Source organism: Pezoporus flaviventris, unplaced genomic scaffold (genome assembly GCF_033815535.1).
Source record: "Pezoporus flaviventris isolate CSIRO_AGI_PZ_B2104156 unplaced genomic scaffold, CSIRO_AGI_Pfla_v1 ptg000093l, whole genome shotgun sequence".
Lineage (NCBI taxonomy): Eukaryota > Metazoa > Chordata > Aves > Psittaciformes > Psittacidae > Pezoporus > Pezoporus flaviventris.
The window spans coordinates 1,034,228-1,060,573 of NW_026892641.1; the positions used below are offsets into that span (position 1 = coordinate 1,034,228).

A 26,346-nucleotide genomic window follows, 5' to 3' on the forward strand; every position below is an offset into this window, starting at 1 on the left:
TGCCCGTACCCACGCTCCATCTCTGCAATTCCCCTGTGAACATCTCACCTTTAAGGGAAGGTCTGCTCAAGGAAACCAAGGGTTTCACTCAGATGTTACTCAAGGGCACCTTTCAAAAGGACCATTCAGTCCCAGCAGCTCAACCCCCAGCATTTTGTTCCAGAGATGTAGTTACACACACTACCACATGAGGACCCATTCCTTTGGACCTCATTAAACTCATGTCTGGCTTGTCAGGGAGCACCCTGATCTAAAATGGCCCTGCTTTAAGCAGAGGTCCTTTCTAACATAAATGATTCTGTGGTTCTAAACACGGCAGAAACATGTCAATTACTTCTTTCAAGTGCTTCTGATCTGATTCATACACAAATCACATCCTTTCTTACAGACTATTTCCATGTACCTCTGCAATGAGGACACAGCAAAGTGCATTTTGGTGCTTGCCCACAACACGGAATAAAATGGTCCTTGCCTGCCTGACAGTGTGCTGCTCCCTTTGCCCATCACTTTAAACAGGTCATCTAATTGTCCTCACCAGCCTGGACATCTCTATGTAGAACTGTGAGAAGCACTGGCAAGACAGTGTCTTTCTTGTGCCCTGCTCATGAATAACATGTGCTGGACTGACCACAGCTCAAAAAGCACCAGCCTGGGTAACACACACAATTGTTAGCATGTGCTGGCTTGTTCCCAAACAACTCTGCTTCTGCTGGAAAATGTATGGCCTTTTCCTTGCAATGCAATCCAGTGGAAGTCTCAGATTAGCTATTCATGTCTGCAGTGACACTGGATAGCAAGCTAATATAAGAAAAATGGGTAAAGGAAAATGGATAGGGAGAATGACAACATGCAAAGCAGCATGCCCAAGACAAGGAAATCAACCACAGATCTGTTTCTACAGAGCATTACACCCCTGCTCCCTCTTCCACATACCTGTGTCTCAGTGACAGTGGCAGTTTTGGGGGCCAAAGGGTTGGTGAGGGTAATGGTGTACAAGATCACTCTGGTCTGATTGCCATTTTCTTCTTTCTTCCAGGGATGAAAGATAATATCTGAGAAGGCAAAACAATAATCCCTTCAAGTAACTGGAGGGGGATCTCGGGTCAATTCCCTAGGGAAAGGCATGACCATATAACCATGCTCAGGACAAAATGCCTTCCCCTTGGCTGCAGAAGCACTAGAGCTCAACTGAGTGTGAAAGATATGTCCTCAGCCTCTCCCCCTTTCCCTGCACTTGGAAGAGGGGAAAATACCTACATTTTATATACAAGACCTATCTCCTTCAGCTTTAAAGCTCCAGTTACAGGGAAAGGAGGACCACAGCATGCCAAGGGATGCTCTCTTTGCATCATTAACTGTGCAGTCTGTGCCATTGTGTGTGGTATACAGCTAGAAAAGCTTTTTCCTCACACTCTTAAACCTTGAACACAGGACCAGGCTTTAGCTGATGTTCAGAATTAAGAGCTGTTTCCTCCATACAATTAGACATTAGACTCTTTACAATTAGAACATAAAGCCAGGTAGCTTACCGGAGAAGCGGCGCTGTTCCATGAAGTCCCTCTGGAACTGGGAGTCCGTGAAGAGCAAATCATACAGCTTGTCCACGCTGAAGTTGAACACCTCATTCACATACTGGCGCCCGTTCAGATCCTCGTAAAAGGCTTGGACTTCCCCTATAGGGAAACAGGCCCACAAAACTCAGCCCTGATCCATGCCAATATCAGAGGCTGTGCTTTCACAGCACCAGGACATCGGTATTAGTGAAGAAGGAACCCGAAGTTGGTACTTGCAACCCTTTCCCTCCACTGACTCAGGGCAACAGTTGGAAAGTCAGAAGGGGTCATTAACTACACAGGTTATTTTAGGGACATCCTTCCAAATACCCCACATCCCCAGGATGGGAATTCTTTGCATCTTCTGAACTCGCAGGGTCCAGAAAAGGAATTCAGTATTCAGTCCCTCACTGGAAAGGATGGGAGAAGGCTGAAAACAACACAGCCCGTCCCCACATACCCTCATCATGGGTCTCTGAGGAGTCACTGAGCTCAGTGGGAATGTCTTCGTTGTCATTGAAGTCTAGGGAAGGGGAGTTCACGGGGCTGATGATCTCTATCTTCTCTGCCATGATATTTGCAATGCCAATGTCTTTTTCCACAGGACTCTCTGCCACTGCCTCCTCCTCCTCTGGTAGCACTCCATCAAACTGCAGCAAGGAGAGAGCACAACAAAGGCAAGGTCAGCACTTGGAAATAGGGTGCTTTCTGAAATCTGCACATCCTTGAGCCAATCTTCATACCTTTGGCCTCAACATGTCTGGATATTAAATAATAGAGAGGGGAGGAAGGTCACCATACAGTGTTTGTAAAACACACGGACATAGGGGATCACCTCCTCTCCAAGAACCACATACAGCTCAAACTGGGGATGTACGCAGGGCTTTTTGTTTGTTCAGACAAGCACACCAACACTGGGTTTGCTACCAAACAAGCCCTGTACAGCTAGGAAAATCTGAGGTTATATGTAGGGTGTTGAAACTCGTCCTTTCTAACCCTAACTGCTCTACAATCTAAACAAGGTCTGCTCTGCTGTAATACTAGCGGGGTACAGGCTGTTTCCTAGGGAATAACTGAAGGCAGAGAAAAACTCATAAGCCTTTTATCTCCAACACTCCATTTCTTTACATCTAAAAGCCCTCAGTTCCCTGGATTTTAGGACTTCAGGCATGCTCTGGACATCTTTTCAAGGCCAAAGGCCATGCTCGCAGATAGCACTGATTCAAGTACCAAGGTTTGTTGCAGTGGAATCCGAGCACCAAGGATGATGAGCTGGCTGCCAGAGGAAAGGATTACTGCTCCCATTGCAACAGAGGAAGCACTTACCGAGGCTGGTGCTTCACTGCTTCCCGTGGATGTCAGTGTGCTGGCAGTGACAGATTTCTTTGGCAGCTGAGGGCTAGCTTCTGGCTTGGCCTCCATGCTGCTTTTGGAGGAGCTGTCGTTGACTTCATTCTCTTCCACGGGGATTTCTTCGCAGTAGCTGAGACGCCACAGAGAACACAGGTTTTTATGTTTACCCCTCTCAGTACAGCTACAACTGGACACACAGAGCAAGTAAGAATATTTCTATGAGGATTCCAGGCTGACCGGGAGCAGAAATGGCTCAGTACAGGGGATATCAGCACTTTCTGACCGTGTAACACACTGATTGGCCTTGTGATGGGATGCTTTGGCATTTACAGAGTTGCTCATCTAGCCCAGCAAGTAGAGAGGCAGGCATTTCATCCCTGCCAGCTTCCATGAGGAAATGTTGTGCCTTCAGCTTTACTGATATTACACATTTAAGGGCAAACATTTGGCCGGAACCCAGCATCTCTCATCAGGGACAATCAGCAGTTTGAGGGATGCAGTGTGTATCAGGACTCCTGCTCTCCTGAAGCCATCTTTTCTTCATCCCAGGCAGAGTTTACTCCTCCTCACTCACCCCATTGTGTTGAAGTCATCGTCAGGAGGCACGTAGTCTTCGTCATCACTGGTCAGACCCAGTTCGTTCCCGTAACACTGGTGGACAAAGTGCCAGAGCTCCTTTGGACAGAGAGGCTAAAGAGGGAACAGAGAACAGCGTACGTTTTCACCTGACAGCATCCTTCCCATAGTTACTGCATGGAATAAGGCAGGAATTTTTAATCTAGCTCCCAAAAGTAGCAATGAAAAACATGGGGGGGGGAACCCTATAATGAGAAAGTTTTATCCAGAAAAATGTGTTTCACCTTCCTCCCACATGCACTCTAATCCACATCAGGAGAAAAGGACCGGGTTCTTTCTCCCTCTCTTTTGCCAGACACGGATCCTACATTTGGAAACAGAGCTCTGGAAGTGGTTCCTGTCTTTATCTCCATTCCCATTTGCTTTGCCCTTGAAAGCAAGGACACTGAATTTTGTCAGGAACTCCAAAAGGCTGCTCAAATGACAGCATATGGCAGCAACACAAGCTGCCCAAAGCAAAGCGATCCTTTGGCATACCAACCACTACCCCCATGTTCAGGACAGGGTATTCTGGGTGCCTGATTACTTAAACCTTCCAGCATGGTAAGAACTCAGAAACATCCCAAAACGCTGGGGGCACCACAATGTCAGTTCATGAGTGTTGCTCCCGCAGGGAGGCCAGAAATACTCAATGGATTGTGGAACATATACTGGGATCAAATACAGGATAAGTGGGGCCCCTTCACAGCAGGTGCATATCCTGCCTTATTGTACAATCCAACCCACTGAGCCCTTAACCCTACCTAACACTGGCTGGTTTTGGGATGCCCTTTTCTGTCCTACCTTGAAGTCTACACACAGACTTAGTGAGAGCTTTGCTTGTGCAATGAGCTAATTCTGTTCCATTTTCAACTGTTTTCTTCTGGGCTGTTTCACTTCAATTATGGACCTCAAAAAAACCTCCTTCCTAAGACACATGCTTCCACACCTCAGCAGAGGCAAAGTGGGATCTACTGCATGTCTGTACATAGACAGAATTCCATGTTAAAAGAGAAAACTTCACCTGCAGTGATGTCCCTAAACACATGTGCTTACTGTCCCTATGTCTTCTTATGCATATACGTTAGTGGCATCTGCATATATTCATCACCTCCCTTCCACCCCACCCCAGCACTGAAGGGCTGGTGTCTGTACCTTGTCAAGGAGAGCATTCTGCCACAGTCTGAACATCATCATGTACGTCCTGTCTCGAGCCCCAAAGGAAGTAAAAAAGTGCTGAATGGGAAGAGAGAAAGCGAAAAATCAGTTCAGAAAAGGCCCAATGAAGGGAAGAAGAAGAAACAAGCCTGTTCAGTTCACTTCCCAGCTCACAGGGGTAAGCAAGCCACACAGCACAGCTGCTTGGTTCTTGGGTATAAAAACTGAAGGCCTCACAGGGACGCTGAGTGCTTCTCACCCAGAGATGCTTGAACTGGGAGAGAATCAGCTGCAAGTCCTCTCGCTTGCATCTGAGCACAGAAACAGCTCTGTTTGTGATGTGCTACTAAATAACCCAGATCTCCTACCTGTTCCCACACCCCACACAGGATCAACACGTGTTCCAGCCTCAGCCTGAGGTCTGCAGAAGCTCTACACCTTGGTGCCTCCTCCGAGGCTCCAGGCAGCAAACGCACTCAATCCCATGACATTCCCTGCCTCTGCCAGCCATAAAGGATGACCATAGGGGCGAAGGCTTCAAGGATGTACCTTTTCAGTGTCAGTGCAAACTTGGATGGCATTAGGAATGAGCCGTGCTGTTTTTTCCTTGGTCATCGAGCAGATATCCTTCAAGCGAACCGTCAGCTGCAGTCAGAGCCATGCAAGAGAAGGGAAGGCGGAGAAAGAACACAGGTAAAGATGAGGGAGACAACGGGAAGAGTGCTTTGAAAGCCATGTCAGCAGACCTGCTGGCACAGAACGCGTGCAGCAGTGTGACAGAGCCTTACCAGTGTCTCCCAGCGGAAGATGTTGCTGTAAAAGCAGATCCAGTTTTCAGAGAGGTAGAGGCGGCCCTGCAGGAGAATGTCTCTTTGTAGCGCGCATGAGTAATCTGTGGGTGGACAATAGATGGTCATTTAGGAGCATCAAAATCAGGAGACGGGACAGCCTAAAGGTGAGGATCAGCAGCAAGACAAGAAGCTACTCAGTGCAGTGCTGCAGAAAGCCAAAGGCAGAGCCAGAAGGAACTGAGCCACAGCTGCTGCTCTGTCCACTGGTTATGATTCCTCCTAAGGGCATGTCACAGACAAACCTCTCTTACTGATTCATGATCTTGCCTTATTATCATCCCATGTACTATAATGTGTCTTTTCCTTTTTGCCTTCTAGTTCACTTCTCGCCCATTTTAAGCATCCGAAACCATTTCTATTCCCCTGATAAGAATGTGCACTTTTCAACAGGATGAGACATGGTATGAGCTCATCAGTTACATAAAATGAAAGAACAGATGCAAGGCACTGGGCATTCACTAATCAGCTGCAAGGCCAAAGGCTAAATAGATATGGGAAGGGCAGTCATGTGTGAATAGGGGGCATCAGGGATGTTGGAAAACAGGGAAGCTCAGTGGCACGTATGTTGAGACATGCAACTCGGACCAAAGGAGGAAGGAGCTCCAAGGCTGACACACTGTCAGGTCTGGGGGAGCACTGTGGAGGGAAACATGCTCCTCGCATCACGAGGGAACAGAGCCACAGCTGATACAAATCAGTGTTGCTCTCTGAAGCAAAATGGATGAAACCCATTAGAAATGGTGAGGAGGGGTTCCATCTGGGCACAAGACAGACACAACGGGCTTGTTCCTTGGTAGCAACCTCTCCGAAGAGCAAGCCGCATGCGTGTGTGTGTTGGATTTCCTCCCCAAACCATAGGCTGCACCTTACCTACGATGAGGCGCTCCGTGTCAGGAAGCTGCTTGAAGAGTTTCCTGAAGTCTTCATTCCGCTGTTTGTAAGTTGGACTCAATACCTGCAAATAACAGAGTGCCTGTTAAAGAGAGGGGCAGGCACGAGAACAGAGAAACGGAGTGGGAAAACGGGAACACCTCGGTAAGGAGAAGGGGGATCGGATGCACTTACAAAGCGTGAGGCTAGGAGCTCCCACCACAGCAGACACAGAGATGGGAGGATTTGGGGTTTAGTGCATTAAGTGGGAAAAGGAGAAGAACCTGATTTGGAAGAGCAAGTACAGAGTAGAAGAGCTATACCCGCATCAGAGGTAGCAAAAAGGAATCGTATGGAAGCTGGGGCTGCAGGAGAAACCTCTTTTCCTGCAATCCTACACCGCACAAAGTATGACATATGTTTGCAGTGCATCAGTTTGCCACCAATCCCCAGCTCTCCCAGGAACAGCCGAGCAGCACAGGAAATAGGTGCTTTAGTAGACCTGCAGCCCTGCCAAAGGGACTTGAACAGTCACCGTCATCAAGAGCTCAGGAATACCGCAGTTATCCCATTCCTCTCCCCATCAAGTCAGTCAGGGAACCACAACTACCCACTGTACACCAAGAACACTCCTATGGGGCTCAGAAGATCCTCTCACAGGGACTCAACTGTGTTTCGCACTCATTCTGCAGACACTTGGCCTCACGGTGCTATTAACTGGAGGGAGCCCAGGAGCTGGCTTCTCTCTGGTGTTTACTACCCTCTAACGTGCCTCTGCCCATGTCAGATCCCCCTGCACACCGTGCCCATGCTGACAGCTGCTCAGAGCAGCCAGGGTATTTTCTGAAGGCAGAGCTGACCAAAATAGAGACACATCCAAATGCAGGGACACGTATCTCTCACCTGATCTATCATGCTCTTTCTCCCACATGTAGGGAAGCCAGAGTAACCTGGGGTACAACCTCTTCCCTCCCTATCTCCATTTCCATTCAACAACCCTCTCCTATCTCTTCCAGCTGTGCAGTACAAATCACCAAAGCAGAAAGGGAACTTCCCCAGAAATCAAAGTGATTATAGGACATAGCTTCTAGTCTGAACATCTGGAAAAGATCTTGGTTCAGAGATGGGCTCCAGCAAGAGCCCCAAGCCCAAGATTTCCTGGGACAAGCAGACAGGATGGAAAAAGAGCAGAGGGAACAGAGATTACAATCAGCTCTGAGCTTTGGGTTCAGTGCATTACAGCAACCCAGCTTAGCAGCACAGTTTCATGTGGCAGGGTGCTCCCCTCCCTTCCCTGCAGTAAGGGATGCTCTGACCTAAAGCCTGTACTACAGCAGACACCTCAGCTCAGCACCAGAGCTTCTGTTAGTGACAATCAGTTGGGTTTAGAGACACTCACAGCTGGAAATTCATCTGATCCATATTCTTGTGACCAGTCGACAAACCCATCCAGGTCCCTCTGCAGACAGGGCAGCTCGCGATCCAGCACCAGATCCCAGAGAGACCCGCACTCCAGCAAGGAATCCATAGCACTCCCACTGCACAGCTCCCAGTCAAACTTTTCCTGTTCCTGCTGTCACCGCTTCTTGTTTAGATTCAAAGTCAAAAGAGATGGAGCAGCTTGGCAGGGGTTTCTGTGCCCTCCCCTATGCTCCTGCTCACATTCAGGTCGCCTGCCCTAGCAGGCTCTGTACATCTGAGAGTCGGTTTGCCCTCCAGGTCTTTGCAGAAGCAGCTCATTGGGGTAAGCGTGCTGGCAGGCAATCTTGGTGCTCCAAAGCTCCAGCCTCACCACCTTCTTGCTGTGGGTATCCCCTGAAGCAGCACTGCAGGGGTGCTGGTAGCCTGAGCACTCCCAGGCAGGTCAGCACAAGGCACGTGCAGCTCCCAGCCAAGCTCCGATGCACAGGAGCTGGCAACTGATACAGCTCCAACCACCAGGACCAACAGCTCGGAGGCTTCAGCTTGGGTTTGTGCCCACCTTTTTCAACCAGAAAGCAGTTACCCCCCTTCCTTCAGTGCCTCCTCTATTCCCTCTCTGCTCTGAAAGGCAGCTCCCGGTCTTTGTTACAGCTTCTCATGGAAGGATCGGGTGGGGAAGGTCCCGAAACGCCTCGCACATGCTTTAAGTCACTGTAGCTGGGTAATGCTGTCGGCCAATGCCCTGCAGTAACCCGGGCTCAGCCCTGCCTCCCAGCAGATGTTTCCTGTAATGGAAAGTTGCTGGACAGAGTGCGCTGGGGGAGGCGCGAGGGGAGAAAGGAGAGACCGGCCTGAAGAGTACAGCGATGAGGAATCAGGCATGTGAGACACACACAGCTAGGGATCTTAAGGGCTCCGCTATTCCTGTATGTGTTTCTGAGCCCTCTCAAAAAGCACAGCTCTTTCTAGGTTTCCTCCATTATCAAGTCACTTTGGAAATGAAGGACTCCAGCAAAAGAACTCCCTACAGGTCCCAGGATGATTGCTTGAAGCAATGGAACTCCCTATACCCCTCTGCCCCTAGTCCCCAGCCTATCCATCTCTCTGCTCAAGTTTAGAAATGAAGAGGTAAACATCCACACTTTGGCACCAGTGCTGCTCAACCACGATGCTGAACCCATGGAAACGAGTATCCTGAAGTAAATCCTCATCCTTCCTAACAAACTGGGCACATAGACCTCAGAAACCGAAACACCAACCAACCAACCAAGCCTATGCAAAGCCACTGTGTCATTCCAGGGCCAAGGACTGCAGTTTGCTCCCTGACAAGAGCTCTGTCTGCTCAGACGCACCACAAAAGCATTGCTAGTGCTAGACAGCATGCAGGTCTCCCCATTTAACTCTGCCAGAAGGAAGCAGTGCATCCATCTGCCACCCAATGATGAGGGAACAACAAGCCTGGGAAGGACAAACAGCGAGGATTAGAGACATCTGTGAGGCACCTGCATTGCTTTACTGAATGGCCCTATTTGGTGGAAACTCTTCATGGGATTACTTCCAAAAAAGAACCCACCAGGATGCTTCTGTCTGCACATCCACCCACCTCTGTTGCAGGGATGAATGACACAACTGATGGGAAGAGCTAACCTGGAGGTGGAGACAGCAAACATTACTGCAGAGAGAGACAGGACAGGGTGGCACGGTGAGGGGGGAAACAGGGAGAAAAGGGTGCCTCCCAACGGCAAGAGCTCCCTGTTAGTACACAGACAGATCCTCCAACAGGAAATTTAGAGCAACTGCTGCTGGGGGGTGGGATCTGACAGCACAATAACAGGGATAGGTACAGCCTGGTTCAGCACAAGCCACAGAAAACAGGAGAGATGGAAGGGGCAGGGAGAAAAGGGGGAAGGAAAATCTCATCTGCTTTGCACAACTGAGGGACTTGCTGTTAACCCTTTAGGGAAGAAGATTTACATTGCTTCTGGACAACAGGAAAACCACTGGAAAAGGATAGCATACATTCCCCCTCTGACAGCAGTTCTGCTATGCTGATTAATGCAGTAAAGAAACTAGCCACCCGTCCCACAGCATTTGCTCCAAACCCAGTCCGCTCTAAGAATAACAGTTCTAAACCAGAGCCTCTGTGTCTGCAGCTCCTCACTGAAGGCTTCTTCCCACTGTTAGTGAACCTAGCCAGCCCAGTCATGGTGTCTGCTCTCCCACCATGAAGACACGGACACAGAGCAAAGCTTGAGCGTTTGCTCTCAAACTGATGCTCTTGTCTAAACCTCACACCTGGACCAGTTTGTGTCTGTCCTCCGGAAGGCAAAGCAGAGAAAGCACACCAAGACCAAGCCAGGGCTGGTCTGCCAAACCAGCCCTTGGTTCACCCCTTTTCTCCCACTCCTCAATCTGACAGGGATGTCAATCCCAAAAAGCAGTAGTAGGATCAAAAGAAGAACACACAAGGTGAGAGAAGTTGGTAGCACCTTAAGGAAAAAGTAGACAAAAAAGGCATCCAGGAAAGGGAAAAGGAAGGGTTCCAGCTGCCAAAGAGGACAAGGACCAATTGCCAATGCTACAAGGACAAGAAGAGCAGTTAAAAGCAGCAAAACCTAAAGTAACCTTAAGAAACTGGCATTCTCACCAGTGATGCTCTAAGGATCTTTAAGGACTGCGTGCTCTTTGAGGCAAGGACTGTATTTTGGTTTGTATTTATACAGTGGCAGTGCTGAACTGGCACAAAGACCAATGTGGAGAGTGTTTGCTCTGAGCATAGTGAAGTTTATGTAAAATCAAAGTGGTGCAAAGCGAATAAAGGAAATCATAAGGGGTAGCCTGCACAGATTCATTTCTAGAGCTGCTCTCAGTGGGGAAAGGAACAGAAGAACCAGAATGGTCCAAACACCAGAATAATCCTGCCTGGAAGGAGCTGGCAAAGAAGGGACACTGCATCAAGGAGATACATGAGCACATTTGTAATGGTAATAATACTGCCAAGTAGGATTGACTTTGACTGCCTTCCTGGAGTTTGTGGCCCATCTACATTGCTGCTTTTATCTGGCCAGAATGTCTCTACTAATAGAAAATGGCTTGGTTTTGTTGGCTAAAGGAAAATAATTGGGGGATGGGGGGGGGGGAACCACAAAAAAAATGCAGCCAGTGCTTACTCTCCGGATGTACTGTCTCTCATGCTGAAAATATATGGAGGAAAAACAAGAGAACAGAAAGATAAGATAGAGAGAACATGAAAACACAAGAGACCCACAGAAGCAGACCACAGCAAAGCATCATGCAGCAGGGTATGGATCTCAGCAGCTACAGTAAAAGCAGTAATAGCAAAAGTCACCTTTAGCCATGGCCACAGATTCACATTCTTGCCCAGTCTGCCTCACTCCACGTTCCCCTCTCTGCCACATCTCCACTGGTCTGACCTACCGTGGTTTATCCTGCATTCTTAATGCCATTGCCTCCATGCTTCAATCTGCTCCTGAGAGCATGGCCTTTCCTGTCCTCGCTACTATCCTGGTGCTGATTACATACAGCAAGTACCTAAGTCTGCCTCCCATGCCTCTGTCAAACCTGAGTCAGCCAAAATCACTGGTTCTGATGTCTATAGGAACATTCCATGCTGCTGGACATGGAATGCCTGCTGTATTTGCCAACTATCTACTTTAGAGCACTCGAGCCATGAGGGTTTAACTGTGCAGAACGACACCGACTGTGGGAATTAGCACACTGTGTACTGACAGCACTGCCACCCATGCTTGCAGAATGAAAACAAGAGCAAGGCAGAAGCAAAAGAGAGTTTTGCTATAGTTTGTTAGACAGAAAACAGCTCCTCTCTCGCCCCACACCACCCTGAGAGATGCAATGGGTTTGCAGGGGGGCAGCTCTGTCCATCACATCAGGACCAACGCTGCTGGGAAACAATAAGGTACAGGGTGTGGGTGACTGAAAAGACAAAGCTTGTGCTCTCTGTCTCTGGCATCCCCTCCCTCAGGATGCCAGTTCTGAGCCATTTCCACCTCTTCTTCTTGGAAATGGTCAGTATGCCCCAGTGCCATTGCAAAGCCCCTTTGCACCTTTCCCCCCGCCCAGGTACCCAGCCCATATTCACCCAGGGACAAGAGAAACTGGAGTACTTACATTATACCAACTCTGGCTTTTCTGTAAGGACAAAATAAAAAGAGAAGCATTAGTTAGCACAGAGATCTTAGGATCCAAAAGAAAGATGGACAGAGAAACTAGGTCCAATCTGGTTTGTATAAGTAGTGAAGTGAAAGTGGGGTTAAACAGAAGATTTCAATGGTGTGGTCTAACAGTTACTTCCAGTTACAGGAACAAAGAACAAATCCAGAAGCACGAGTCCATCATAGGAAGCAATTCAGGCTAACGTGTGCATGTCCCCATGCACGCACACACACAGACTGTACTCCCTTCTGCAGAACAGCAGCATCCACTAGCAACAGGGGAGCTCCTCATAGTCATCATCAGCCATGCCTTTGAGAGGCTTCATCCTTGCTGGCCAGGTAGCAAAAATCACATTGCACTGAAGGGACCCTGTGCAAACAAGCCCTTGAAGAACTACGAGGAGAGGCAGGGACACAGTTTGACTCACAAAAGCCATCCAGCAAACTTTCAATAGCATCTTAAGTTCTAAAAAGGAGCCAGGAAAACTGATGAAAAGAAGGGGAAAATCACTAGAAAAGCTAAGCATAACAAGAAAAGAGATGCTGGGATGTATTTTTCCCCTCCAGAATTTCAGTGCACAGTGTTTTGCATCATTTCACATGTGAATTTGTTTGTCTTTATCATGGCATTTCAGATGGTTTGAGAGGACAGGCCACACGGCACACTGGAGCATATGAAAAAGCCAGCTCAGCTTGGAAAGTCTCTCTTGGCAGTTCTCAGCTGGAGGTGAGATTTATCTGCACAGAGAGAGCTTCACACTCCCACTCCAGTCAGGCCGGCTTTCCAATGCCGGGACATAGAGCAGCACTGGCAATATAGGCATCCCCCATTTTAGGGTGGATTTACACAAGGGCAATGAAGCTTGGGAGCCCTGTAGCCTTTTACTACTACATGGCTGTGCCCATTCTTCTCCCCCAAGCAGCAATGCATGTCCACATTGCACATGGGAGAGTTGAGGCAATACCCAAGGATAGAAGCAATGTTTCACTGCATTTCTTTCTTTGAAGCCATCTTGCTTCTGACCCTTGGACTGGGAATGTTTCGTCACCCAGTTTGGAAGCTGAAGGGAAACAGACTGTTCCCCAGCTTGTAACAGAGCCTGAGGAAGCTTTGCTCAGAGTTAAGGTCACGTTCACAGAGACGCAGAACTACCTGCACTGGGATAGCCCACAACAGGACCAACGATGTACAGGATGTTCATTAGAGGAAAGTAAGTACCAAGTGTTAATGAGATCAGATTGGACCAGAGATTTCTATGTAGACATGGGGTTGCTCACACTGCTCTTTCTTTACACCCCCCTGCTTTCAGTTCCCCTATATGCCACTCCCGCAGACAACCCTACTGGCATCGGGATCTCATTCCTGAAGGAACCCTTGCAACCTTGGGCATTGCTGCCAGTTTCACTTGCTCTGGTTTCTAATGCAAACCCCCACAGTAACACAGTATATGCCACAGGCCAAAATACAGGAGTTTGATGTTAAAAAGAACATCCCTAAGACCTTTCCCCAGATCCTGGGGATAGGATATGAACTGAATACACAGTATGGCTCATTAACTAACCAGAGGAATTTCCTTCTACTTCCTACACTTTTCCATACTTGGCCATACCCTCCATTCATAAAGGGTCTGGTTGAAGTCATCCTTTGTAAGTAGGACATGGAAAAATGCCTTCTGGAATTCAGCCTGTCCTGAAAAGAATTGGGGGAATTAATCTTAAACCATATACACACCACCTTGTCTGAGATGGGAGTGGTTTTCCTGCAGATCTGTTCTGCCATCTGTTTGCCTTAATGAGCAAAAGGCATAACTCACAAATTCCTGGGGGAAAAGGATGCATAATCAAGCTATAATTGGCATAGACAAAACAGAGACACCGCTATCGCTCTGTCTCCTAAATCAGGGTGCACATGCTGCGGTGTCAGCACACTGCAAAAGGACTTCATCCCCCTCTGCTGCATTCACTGCAGTAACTCTTTTTGGCCCCTTGCATTTGAACGTCCCCAAACTTCAGCTCCTCTGTAAAGCAGCTCTGCAGCTCCTCCTTTCTTAAGCTCTTCCACACAATTATATTGACATCCAAGCCTCATCTTTTGCCTTCCCTCAACATGAGGAGATTCCTTCCCCCGACCTCTGTTGTGCAGGTAAAACAGTCCAAAGAGAAGGGAGACTGAATCCTTCTATCTATCTTCAATATTATTTACCTTCTTTTTTAACTCACTTAGAATCAGAACATAGGGGATGTGAATGATGAAAACCAAGAGACAGTGTAATGGGGGGGGGGGGGGGAAGAAAAAGGAAAAACATATTCTTACTTTGAGCAGGTTAAGTCTGTCATACTGGAAAAAGAAACCATAAGCATTAGAACTGAAAAGAGAAAAGAAATAAGTAACAGAGGAATGGAGTCGCACACAGAAGAGGAGAAGATGTAACTGAGTTGCAGAGACGATGCTACCGGCGCAGATACCAGAGTTCACAGTTACATGGTGGCTGTAACCAGGAAGAACTTGAGGAAGGCAAAATAAGGGGTATCTTCCATGAGCCTTTAATGAATATAGTGTTGCCTCTAAATCTTCATAGGTTAATGGTATTGCATATACTGCTATGGAAGATTACAGCTTTACAGTGCTAATAGGAAGCAGTGGATCACACATACAAAGTTCAGCCTGCTAACTTGATGCCAACACAAGTTGCCACCTTTCAGCATTACTGGGAGCAGGATCGCAACTCACTCCTACTACTTCCAGGGGGATGGAAACCTTTGCCAAGTGAATGATACGCCATAGAGCTCTCTCAGTATCCCTGAGTCCATTTTACAATTGGGAAAACAGAGGCACAGAACCAGGGTGAGGGTGGAGCTTGGAACAGATTCCAGAGCCCTTTCTCCTGACCTTCTTCCAAAATCTATGCTATTCACCTCACTTCTAAACCCCTATGGCCAGGTAACTGAAAGAAATTGAGGACATTTATTCCTAAATCCCTCACCCTGGTCCAAAATGACCAGTATTTCATCACCTACTACTTACAGGGGGATTATACCACCCAGTGGCAGGGGTAAATGAGAAGACACAGCCAAACTCTTCTCATCATCGCACACTGAAAGGACAAGGTGCAACGGTCATAAGCTGCAGTAAGGGAAATTCTACTCGGGTAGAAGGAAAAAGCCTGTTCCCAAGAGTGATTAAGCACTGGAGCAAGGGCTTGATGAGGTTAAGATACCTCCAGTCTCGGAGCTCTGCACAATGTAGCTGGCCAAGACTACAGACGAACCTGTTCTAACCACTTCAACCCTGCTTTGAAGACAAGAGACCTTTCTGAGCTGTTCTACAGGCTGCAGGGGCTACATCAAAACTCATGTTTTCCCCTAACCTGGTATTCATCCTCAGCGTTCATTATCAGTGATAGACAGTGGGAAGAATCTGAAGGATTTACAAGGGAAAGGAAATCACTTTTAACAGTGAGCAGGAGCAGAAGAGTTGAAAATACGTATTTCATTGCTGGCTGTTAGCAAAAAGGGGGGTTTTTTACTAAGTTCAGAAAGCAGCAGTGTTTGCCAGTAAAAGCCTAATGCTGACACAGGCCTGTCGGGGGTTTGGTCCATGCCACATCATGGATGCTATGGCAAAGCTCTTTTCTTTCTCCAGGACAGACTTCCTGGAGGTGTCATCCAGTGCTTAAAAACTCCTGGCGAAGCGCTCCCTCTGATGGCAACGCTGCAGCACGACAATTGACACAACAGACAAAAGAGACTTCAAGCAGATCTGTCAGCAATTGTATAAACACAGCATCAAACTCATGGGCTCAAGCTGGTTCGTTTCATTAGCGAGACAGGTTGGAAAACGAGACCATTCTTCTTGCTCAAGACGGGCGGGGAGAGGAGAAGAGGCTGAGAAAGGAGATGTTAACATCTTAGGCTCGGTTCCTAACCTCTCCCTGTCTTAACAATACCATCATCATCTGTGTGGGGAGAATCAGGGGGGTCACTACACCCGAGATTCCCCCCTTATACCAGAGAAAGCCACCTTGGGGAGCACACAGAAGAGACTGACCCTGCTTTAGGCTCACCTTGTGCACAGACCATGGTAAGCAAGGCAGCAGGCTCTGACAGAGGCTTGGGGAGGCGATGCCCAGGATCCCCTTCCCTCTGTGCTTTATCTTCCTTGCACTGGAACTCACCTTGAGGTCCACTTCCCTCTTGTTTCTCTAATTCTCTTAAAGTTGTTGGGGTTTTCCTCTCATCCTCATGTGCTGCTCATCACAGTACCACTATGCACACATCTGACATATACACCACTCCCTACCAGTGCTCTTCCCATCAGTCCCTCTCCTAACAAACTTCTTCATAACTTAGGCAAAGCACCTCCAGCTTACCACGACCTGTCCTGACCCACACACCTCTACTCACCAGCAATCCTTTCAGGACTCTTTGCTACTCCAGACCTGCATCTTCCATAGAGCTTCTTTCACACTGTTGTGGTTTAAGCTACAGTTACCAAGCACAAGACAATCTGTCTAATAAAAGACATAACAAAGCTTCCAGCAGACACCAGCAAACATGCAAGGTCAGGCTGGACACAGGAGGCACTACGACTAAGGAAAAACAGTAAGCCAGCACTGCAGACTTCACTGCTCTCTGAGAACTCGCCTAGAATGAAACCTAAGGCATCAACAGGGGAAAGGCCAAGGCATTGATTCCGTGGATTATGAAGCCATCCAAGCCATTCTGGTTTTAACTTGCCTTGTATACATGTGGAAATGCCAACAGCCTGGCACGGTATCCAGTACGCATCCCATCCGCATTTCTGGTTGGTACACTCTTCTGAGGGTAGCATAGAGATGCGAGGTCAATCTCAAATGATCTTATCTCCAATCCAAGCACCCACAGAGGGATCTTCTACTTATTACCTTTGAGAGCGAGCCCATGAATTCTCACAATTCATTTGGGACAGGTCTGTTCTAACAGGTTTAAGCTGGATTCATTTGAAATCACTGATCTTTAATATTTACATCACACGGGGAAGCGTGCGAGGGCAGTAAGCTGAGATCACTGGCCACAGAGCTACTATTCATCATAAAAAGCAAGCAAGAAGTTGTGGGGATCAACTCTTGTTTCTGGAAGGCATAAAGTGAGAAGAAAGGAAAGAGAAGGGATTACGGCACTGTCAGCCTACCAAAGCCAGCAGATTTCTCCCTGGCAAAGACAGCAGCTCGCTTCAAGGGGGAGGGAAAGCAAACCTTAAAACAAAGGCTAAAATTAGTCAGAAGTAATTGAAGGAATGTGATGAACAGGCCAGCTCTCACACCATGTGAGCAAATATTAATGAGATCCCAGTGATATAAGTGAAACCAGCTTCAGCTACAGGCACGGGGCTGAGCTCTTGCTGACATTCTCACAGCCGCACCAGGAGAATGCCTTACTGGGGTCACCGCTCAGTACCACGGGGAGGGTTTCTGAGTGATGAGACAATTCTACAGTGGGGGACAGGAGAGAAAAAAGAAGGCTTACTTTGGAGAGGCGCTTGTGTGACTTAATCGGAGAGAAAGCATGCAGGAATGAAAAGAGAGAAATTAAGGAAAGAAGAAAAATTACCTCGCAAATCACGAGAAGGAAAACCCACAAACCCAACAGAAAACATTATACCCCCTTCCCTTTTATAAAGCCAAGCTTTACAGTCACCACGGTGATGAGAATCACACTCCCATGGCCTTAAATCATAGCAACTCATTTCTGTAACTCCCCCTTAGTAAGGATGCCATTTCCCAGACAGTGTCCCCCAGCATGGCTATAACCACAGCATCCTGCCTGCCTCCCATCTGCACGGTTCTCCTTTGGGGACACACTGCTGGCACCGTAATGCCTGATGCTGTCATCCGGTCCCGCTGCCCTGCGGGGTGTTTGTAGGTTGCTGAGTACACAGGAAGCAAGTCTGACCTCAAGGGCAACCTCAGAGCTGACAGGTCTTAAATGATCCATCCTGAGAAAACTCTTTGCCCGCTCTTTTCAACTCCCATACTCTCCCCATAGCCGTGAGTGATCAGTTCAGCCCAGTGAACGCGGGCCAGTGAATCCCATTTCCTCTGCCGACAGCGACCACAAAGGGGAGTCGATGAACACTTCTCCTGTGCCATAGTGGATGAAGACTTCTTGTGTCCAGCACTAAATCGGGCAAAGATCTAACAACTCGTTTCACACAAGCCATCAGAGCTATACCTGTGCCACCATGAAGTTGTTCAGGCTGGAACATTTCACTTTAAACCACTGGAAATACACACGTAACTAGCTTATAATATGCCACTCACATGAGGGTTATAATCAAAGGTTATATTTGGCTCCCATGTGTGTTTCAAGGGCTCCCATTTGCTCACAGAAAATTGAGTCACCCAACCCTGCTCCTCAGAACAGCAAAGACAAGGCTGTTTCAAATATGGTCCAAAAGACACAGTATCTTTCTAGGGAAAACATCATCTGCCCTGCCAAGACAGTCAAATACTGCACTGATAGGATGTAATGCACAGAGGATTGGCCAACTGATTCTATGCATCTTGAGCCTCATCTCAACACAGGGCTTCGGACTGGAGAAATGCATGGGCCCTTTCTAGGCTGTCTGCACAGAGGAACCTATATTTGTTCCATGACCCTTCATGTTCCAGATTATAAAACCAGCTGATTTCCAAGGTCTTTCTCCAAACCACAGAGCCTCCCATAGAAACAGGGTCTTGACTGCAAAATCGTTAGCCTACGTAAACTGTTACGGAGCTGCGTACAAGCCATCGGCAACTCATGGATGCTGAAAGGATGCTAGAGCTGTGCCAAAATCTGACCTATACAAATAGCTCCCCGTTCGGAGAATCTCCAGAAGGATGATGGGGGAAGAAAGAGGAAAGTTAGCTACAGGGGAAAAGGCACAGAACAAAGCCAGTGTCCTGCATTAGAGGGTTTAGAGCTGGGGACACATGCACATCTTGCCCAAAGGCATTTGCTCGCTGCTCACCTTGGAGTTCTTGGCCCCGCTGCGGCCTGACTGAGAGGAACAGCTACGCTGTACACCCTGCTCCGGCGTGGAAGGGGATTTGTCTGACGAGTGGTCCGAGCCTTTCTCCACCATGGCGTCTCCTTGGGAGTCCTGCGGCGTCGGGGACCGGGAGCGTTTGCGCAGGATCGGGGAGCAGGCAGGCGTGCTGCGGTTGGAGTTACTGGCAGTACTACAGAGACAAAGGAAGAAAGAGCAGGGTTAATGATCTTCAGCTCAAACCCAATGCAACTGCATCCCTCCTTGACGTGGAGCATCGCTCACAGATATCTCCACCAGCCCAGCAGACAAATCTGGCTTCCCAAAGCGATGCGCCCAATGCCACGCGTAGGACTTATGTCCTCAGTGAAATTAGGCTGCAGGCAGTTACCATTTACCAGCGGCAAAGGGAACTACAACGGCTTGCCAGTGTCTTTCTCCACCTACTCTTCAGTTCATCTGACCACAGAGAATGAATTCATTCTCTCCTGTCAGCTCTGAGGGTTCAAAAGGAGGATCTGAGCTTAGGAAACCTAAACTTGCTCTCAAAAGCAAAAGAGATATCGGTGTATTCTCAATAGAGGCCACTCTTAATAGGGTCCCACTATGTCCCTCCTTTATTTTATTCCAGCAAGTCTAACTGGACTCAACAGGATGCACAAAAATGGAACCATGTCTCTTAGGAAACACTCCATTCAAGCTCATCAAAAACGATGGGGCACTGGGAGGGGAGTCACAATGACAGACACCACAGTCATGATTTCCTGTACCTAACCATCCTTTCCCACACCAGTTCGAATGGGGCATGGAAATGTTTTGCTATGACGTAAAAGCTTTCATGATTTAAAGAAAGAGAAGTTGCCCTTTCATACTGGGGAAAAGCAAGACCTGACAGAGGTTCACAGAAGATACAAAACATCGGGGGGAATGGAACTTCAGTAAATGCCCTGCACCTAAACCAGAAAGCCAGTTACATACGTATTTATACAGAACAGGAAAACTGAGATTTCCTCACTGTTCCTTCTCTTTTGATGCCTCTTCTTCCTGCCAGACACTTCAAAATACCACATGCTGCATCCATTTTTCCCCATGTAACTCATTTCCTTTAACAGCCAAAACTAGTTATGGCCAGACCAAACATCTTTGAGGCCTTCCCTGCTGGTATTGTTCAACTCTGCAAACTGCAGGTCACAGTGGAACCTGGGCTGATCCAAGGCTGACCTTCGTGCTAACTCTGCCATGCTGAGTTGCTACTGCACCCTGTTATCTTCTGAGCATTCGAAAGCAAAGCCACATCTGAGCAAGGCAGAGGAGCAGGCAATAGGAAAAGGGTGAGGGAACTGAACTGAAGAAGTGAATACAATTGAACTCTCGAGGGCTATAATTTAAGCCCAATTACATACCGCAAACTGAAGTTCGCTTCTCACAATGGGATGTGCAGTGGGGGAGTTAAAGCGGACTGTTTCCTTTCTGAAAACATGCCTGAGGTCTCCTTCATTCTCAGATAAAAATCACAGCCACCTCTTACCTCTGAAGATGCCAAAACCATTTTACACGTGTTAGTTTAGGTAACGTAATACACTCCTTTATTTGGGTCGGTTTAGTACTGGATGAACTGGTCTCATAAATTACCCTCTATTTGGTCACTGTGTGTTTTAACACACAAGTGATGATACTTTCCCTAAACAAGTGGCAGATGGAACACTACAAAGTTGCTTATGCAAACATCATCATCAATTTCACTCTCACACACACAATAAGCTGTAAGAGAAACACCAACAGCAAACTGTGTGCCCCTTTTCCTTGGTCAAGACACAGGAATACTGAATCCCAACTCCATGTACAGCACAAAAATACAAGGCAAGAATTTGAAGCCAACGTTCCTGAGTCACGTCCCACTGTGCTACATCTGTTTGAACAGACATACTCCTCTGCTGTGAAACTTGGGTTTAGCATGCACAAGCTCCTTCTCATTTTCAGTTCATGTGAGTTCACACTCACAAGTTTCACTCTTGAGTTTCAGCTTCACGCAACTCTTAACACAGACTAAGTCAAATTCAGCCCAGGTTCTGCTTGCTTTCAGGTTGCAGGTATGAAGGAGCACAGAGTTTTTACTGTTTCGAAAGTAAAACCCAATGGAACCAGTTACTGTACCAGCTGCACCGTGTGCATGTGAAACTCAGATGAGACCACTAAAAAGTTTGGTAGTCCTATTCAAACTGTAATCAAATGAGACAAATTCCACCTTCTGTGGACTGCAGTAAATACATTAATACTAGCTCCAATACACACACACGCAAGCATGGAAGATACAGTCTCAGTTTTTACACTCTGAACACATACGTGCTCCAAACCAGCCTTAGCATGCCTAGCACAGATGCAGCTATGGAGGCCAGTTCAAGCTGTATCACCCACGGTCTAACAGAGCTCCTCAGTCATGCCGAGTAACCCATAGCACCATCAGCACTAACTCCCTTAAAATTGGCACGTATACGTTTGTCCAGGCTCAGTTCACACTGCTGTAGCCGTAGGCTTTGATGCCAAGCACAATTTCAGGCACTCTCTGGTCTCCCAGCTTCATTTTCCAGTCACTGAGCATCTCCGGCATGCTTTAACAACCTCAATCCATCCGTACATATAGTGTTAGGTATGTATGAATTAGCACCTTTGCAGATAGGGAAAAACACACAGCTTCAAGGGTGCCTTCTTAGGCTTAAGGCAGGAGAGCTGATCAAATTCAGGTCTGAATGCACCTCACTACCTGATGATTGGGCAACACTGAGTCTTTGTTATTACATGGAGGGCTCCATGCGTAGAATACGAGGATGAGCACAAACCCCCCAAGCCTGCAGCGCCGTCCCACTCGCCTCCCCCTGCCCTGAGCCCCTAAAAACTCCCTGCTCAGTCCTTGAAGTTTGAATCTAACCCAAGGCACAGCCATGACGAACGCTTTCTGCAGTTGCCATAGTGACCAGGGCCTGCCATTGAACCAGGAATCAGCGCCTGAAATGCCAAAACGGCTTGACCCACTTTGAAATGAAATAATAGTAATAAATAATGCTTTACAGACTTAATTGACCACAGCGCATTCAGGGCCTCCCATACCCCCGCAGCGGAGCCTTTAGTAGATGCAACAGATTAAGTGAGGGACAGAACACAAACAAGCCCACCTAAGCAGCAGCCCTTTACTCCTAGGTGGAGGATATAGAGTGCACAGGCAGAGTGTGTCTTCTTGGTTTATGTTCATGCTGTGCCTAAGAGAAACAGCTCGTCTTATGATTGGAGCTGCAGTAAAAACAACATGAGAAAGCGTGATGCGGACAGGAAAAGGCCAAATTCTGTTCAGTCACGTGGAGGACAAGCCTCAATATCTGAGCTTTTCTTTGGGTAGTGGAAAAAGAACGAAGATTGGCAACGCGCAGACAAGCTACCTGATCATACCCTACCCTGAGCACCCCACAAAGCAAGGATGCAAGGCAAGACGAAGAATACAAACTTCCTCCTCCAATAGAGCATCTCCTGTAAAGATCTGAACCAGCCAGTGAACAGTGACTTCAGCAAGCAGAAGCTTTTGGGAATGGCTGCGGTCTGTATTCCACAAGCTATGCCTGGGATACTTACAGCTATAAAGGAAGCCTGAGGACTCTGCAATGCTTTAATGGAGAGCTCCACAAGAAACCTGACTTTTGGGTCTGTTACATGAATGACATTCAAGCATCCCTGCACTGACATGAAAGTCTGTCCGTCCTACCACATCTGCAATAATCACCCTGCCTGCCACTACAACAGAGCCTGTTCTCCTCTCAGGCAGTAACACACACAGTAAGAGGACACACAGCACATCCATTTGAATCTGCCAGTTGCAGGATGTGAACTAAAATAATCACTACATTGTGAAAAACCAAAGGATCTGTTACAAGGGCAGCTCATGCGAGCAAGTGGCAGCTTCTGGTACATGATGCTCCCACCTTCATCGTGTTCACCAGCATCTCAGGCAGCAGAAACACACAGATGACACCATTTCCTGCAGTGTCTTTCTAACCCCCTCTGACTTCCTCCGTTTGGAAAGCTAGTCAGCAGCCTCCAAGCCTGCCACAGGTCTCAAAAGAACTCAACTTTACAAGAGTAAATGTGCTCCAGTTGCTTGCATCTCCCTGAAGCCCACAGCACCTACCTGATAGTAAGCTCTTTAAGGCCCAGAATTGGGGTTACCAACAGCATTGCAAATGCTGGGCTTAATTCTATAGCCAGCTGAGCACTACATGCCTCCAAAGCAGCAAAGAACTTCAGCATGTATTGAACTCTGCTTGTCTGAAATCTGTGCAAATAAAGTCAAGCCTGTGCTTACACACTTTCCTAAACAAGAGCGAGGGAGATCCTCAAGCATAAAACAGAACTCTACTGATAAAGCCTTGTAAAGAGCAGGAAAAGCTGCAAGGTCAAGAAGGCACCTCAAGCCTGGATGTAGTACAAAAGGAGTTAATTCTTCTCAGAAACAGCTAGTAAAGGGGTTCATTAGACGCCTACAAAGATACTTTTCTGTGGTACAGTCTGACATCAGTGGAAAAAGATGAGATTCAGAAACTCATTATGCAGTCTACCAAACAGCAAGCAGATGGTAACAACTTTTGATCATCACCAACCTACACGCACTTCAAATTGATAATCCAAGAATGAAAACCTCCATATATCCTCCAGCAATTCCCTGGGCTTGGCATGGTTCTACAAGCAATAACAAAATGCTATACTTACATTACATCTCCCAGTAAAAAAAGACAGAAAAGCAAGCATTACATTAAAAAAGCAGTGATACCTGGAGGGCTGTAGAGAAACTTTGAGCAGTGTTTCATGGCAATTGCTTTAAAAAGGATAGTGGGGATAGCATCATTTCTGCTTGTTATTTAAACAACTGGTTTTTAACAGAAAAGTCCATCCTTGTCAAAGATTTACTGTGATTGTTCTGACGTTTCACAGAATGGTGCCCTCCTCCTATGACATTCAATAGCATCTTCACATATTCATGAGGCAAAATTAATGCAATTATTATGCTCAAGGGGATTAGCAAATCACTGCAAGCATTAGGAAGGCATTTGCCTTCTGCCCATACACAGCACTGCAAGGTTGGTCAAATGTATTATTAACAATGCCATTGTCTGTGTCTGAACCATCTGACACTGGTTACCACTAGAGACAGACTATCAACCCTGATGGACAAATAGCCTGCTATCTTACAGAAGCTCCCACTCTGCTGCACCTGAAACACTGCCTCCACCTCTCCCTTTTTACCTGGAGCTATTGCAAATCCCAATCAAAAGTTGGAAAATGCTGTCAAAATAGAACAAGACAGATCTTAATAATACTGTCCAATAATGCAACGGCCCTGATTTAGGGAGGATCATTAATGTGCAGAGAACCAACACGTGTTACAGATCATGCACCAAACCCCTCCAGCACCCCCGGATTAATATAGTTCGGTTTGCTCTGGTGGAAGGCAAACCACATGGAACAAAGTATGATGGATAATACAATGAAACCTGGGGAGAAACAAAGGGGAAATAATGCAAAAGGAGAATTTCACATCCCTCTGAGGCCGATGGCATGTCTCAGACGCGGCCCCAACACGGTCACTCCATCTATGGCTGTACTTCTAAAGAAGGAACAGATAGGGGCTTTGTTTCCTCTCCTTCCCACCACAGTGCCAATGGCTCCTGTAATTAACAGCAAGAAAGGCAATATCTGATGCTCTCTTGAAAATCTCAGAGCCCAGGATTTGGGATAAAACAGAGCTTGCAAGTTCTTGTCTATAATTAAACACGATAATGAAGGACAGTGTTAAACCATCCCTGATGTGAAGGGAAGTTTGAAAACTTGACAGCTCAAAGAATAAAAAGTGACGTTCAAATAAATCTGAGCGTGCTTATTTTAAACCTCATTATCTGCAAAATCCCTCAATGGTTTGGAGATGCATTGTTGCTGTTGTACCTCAGTCCATCTGCATTGTTCCCAGGGAGAATAATGCAATATAGCACTAAATAGGTAGTGATAAAGATCCATGGTCGTTTTGGATGAGGATGTATGTATGATACACCTTCTAGATTACCTCAACAGCAGCAAAAGCACTCTTCCCTTCTGCCTATCTCCTGCTGTAACATAGCAAGGCTATGAGCATCCCAGGACTTTGGCCCCAGCACAGGCAGCATCTCCCTCAACACATTCCAACCTTGTGGCAGGGTTTTTTTAAACCACAGATTAAACATCTAATGAAGCCTCACACCACATCTTATCAGTGACAGAGCGGGGGTGGACAGGGATATTGTGTATCTGGGGAGTAGAAGACAAAGCCAGAGCTGCACAGCTTCCCACTCACTCCTGCTGCTCATCAGCATCAGCTTTCATAAGTTAATGGAAGATGCTGTAATCGTCAAAGCTGGGACCAAATCGATTTCTTTTGTTCATCTCTTGATGCTTCATCCCTTTACCATTGTGAAAGCAACAATGCAACAGTTCCACAGCCCCGTGCCCTGATATCCTCCATGCAATCCCCCCACCTCTGTACTAACCATACAGTGTCCAGCAGACACCTAAAACCAGAGAGGGTCAAGGGATACTGAGAAGAGTCAGACACCCTCAGTGCTGGAGTCACACACAGCCCTTTGTCCTGAGGACCTGGTTTAGGCTTGTCCCCATACACAACATACTCTCTCTTGCTTCATCCAGCTTTCTGGTTTTCAGTGGCACAGACAGTTGGAGGCTTCCCTTAGCACAACGTTGGGCATCCAAAGTTATTGCACTGAAGTGAAATACATCTCTGAGATTCGGCTTGAAGTTTCCTTCCCGCTGAGCCAAAACCACAAGCTCCATCCTAAATACACCAGCTTCAAAAGGAGTTCTCCTGCATATGCATGTGATTTAATGAAGCAAGGGAATAGGAATATATTCTCTGTACTGAATCAGTGCTTTCCATGACAGACAGGACAATGCTAATCACCAGTAATCTGAATAACAGCAATGCTTTAGTGAATGGGGGTTCAGCAGATTTTCACTGCCTATAAGCACCCCCCATTTCCTACTGCCAAAAAACGAAAGCCACCTGTATAGGCACTGGAGGACCGCCTAAAACAAGCAGCACAAAACAAATCCCACCCCTCCCCATCACTTCAAACACACAAACAGAGCGAGGAATGCAGAGCAGAAGCAAGGCATCAGTGTGCATGCTCCGAGCCCTTTTGAGAGCAAGGGAGCACATGGGCAAACCAATACACCATCTTCCTGCAGCGGCTCCAGCTGCCCTCCCGTGACGCATCGCCTGTCCCTCCGGCATC

General features: G+C 47.3%; 1 protein-coding gene across 13 annotated transcripts in view; it reads right to left on the minus strand.

The window, feature by feature from the left end:
* GRAMD1B (GRAM domain containing 1B) overlaps positions 1 to 26,346 on the minus strand; it is a 111,828-nt gene that overhangs the window by 7,142 nt on the left and 78,340 nt on the right. For 7 of the 13 annotated variants that reach the window (XM_061476030.1, XM_061476022.1, XM_061476029.1 and 4 more), the window contains 12 exons: positions 19,007 to 19,217; positions 11,972 to 11,992; positions 10,993 to 11,016; positions 6,401 to 6,485; positions 5,468 to 5,571; positions 5,229 to 5,324; positions 4,677 to 4,757; positions 3,481 to 3,596; positions 2,880 to 3,093; positions 2,014 to 2,203; positions 1,530 to 1,673; positions 934 to 1,052 (listed from right to left, as the gene is read on the minus strand). In XM_061476030.1, the coding sequence (XP_061332014.1) occupies positions 934 to 1,052; positions 1,530 to 1,673; positions 2,014 to 2,203; positions 2,880 to 3,093; positions 3,481 to 3,596; positions 4,677 to 4,757; positions 5,229 to 5,324; positions 5,468 to 5,571; positions 6,401 to 6,485; positions 10,993 to 11,016; positions 11,972 to 11,992; positions 19,007 to 19,217 (1,405 nt within the window). Of the gene's footprint in view, positions 1 to 933; positions 1,053 to 1,529; positions 1,674 to 2,013; positions 2,204 to 2,879; positions 3,094 to 3,480; positions 3,597 to 4,676; positions 4,758 to 5,228; positions 5,325 to 5,467; positions 5,572 to 6,400; positions 6,486 to 7,799; positions 8,783 to 10,992; positions 11,017 to 11,971; positions 11,993 to 19,006; positions 19,218 to 26,346 lie in introns of those variants that run through there. The other 6 variants (XM_061476025.1, XM_061476023.1, XM_061476026.1 and 3 more) reach the window with 6 other exon arrangements.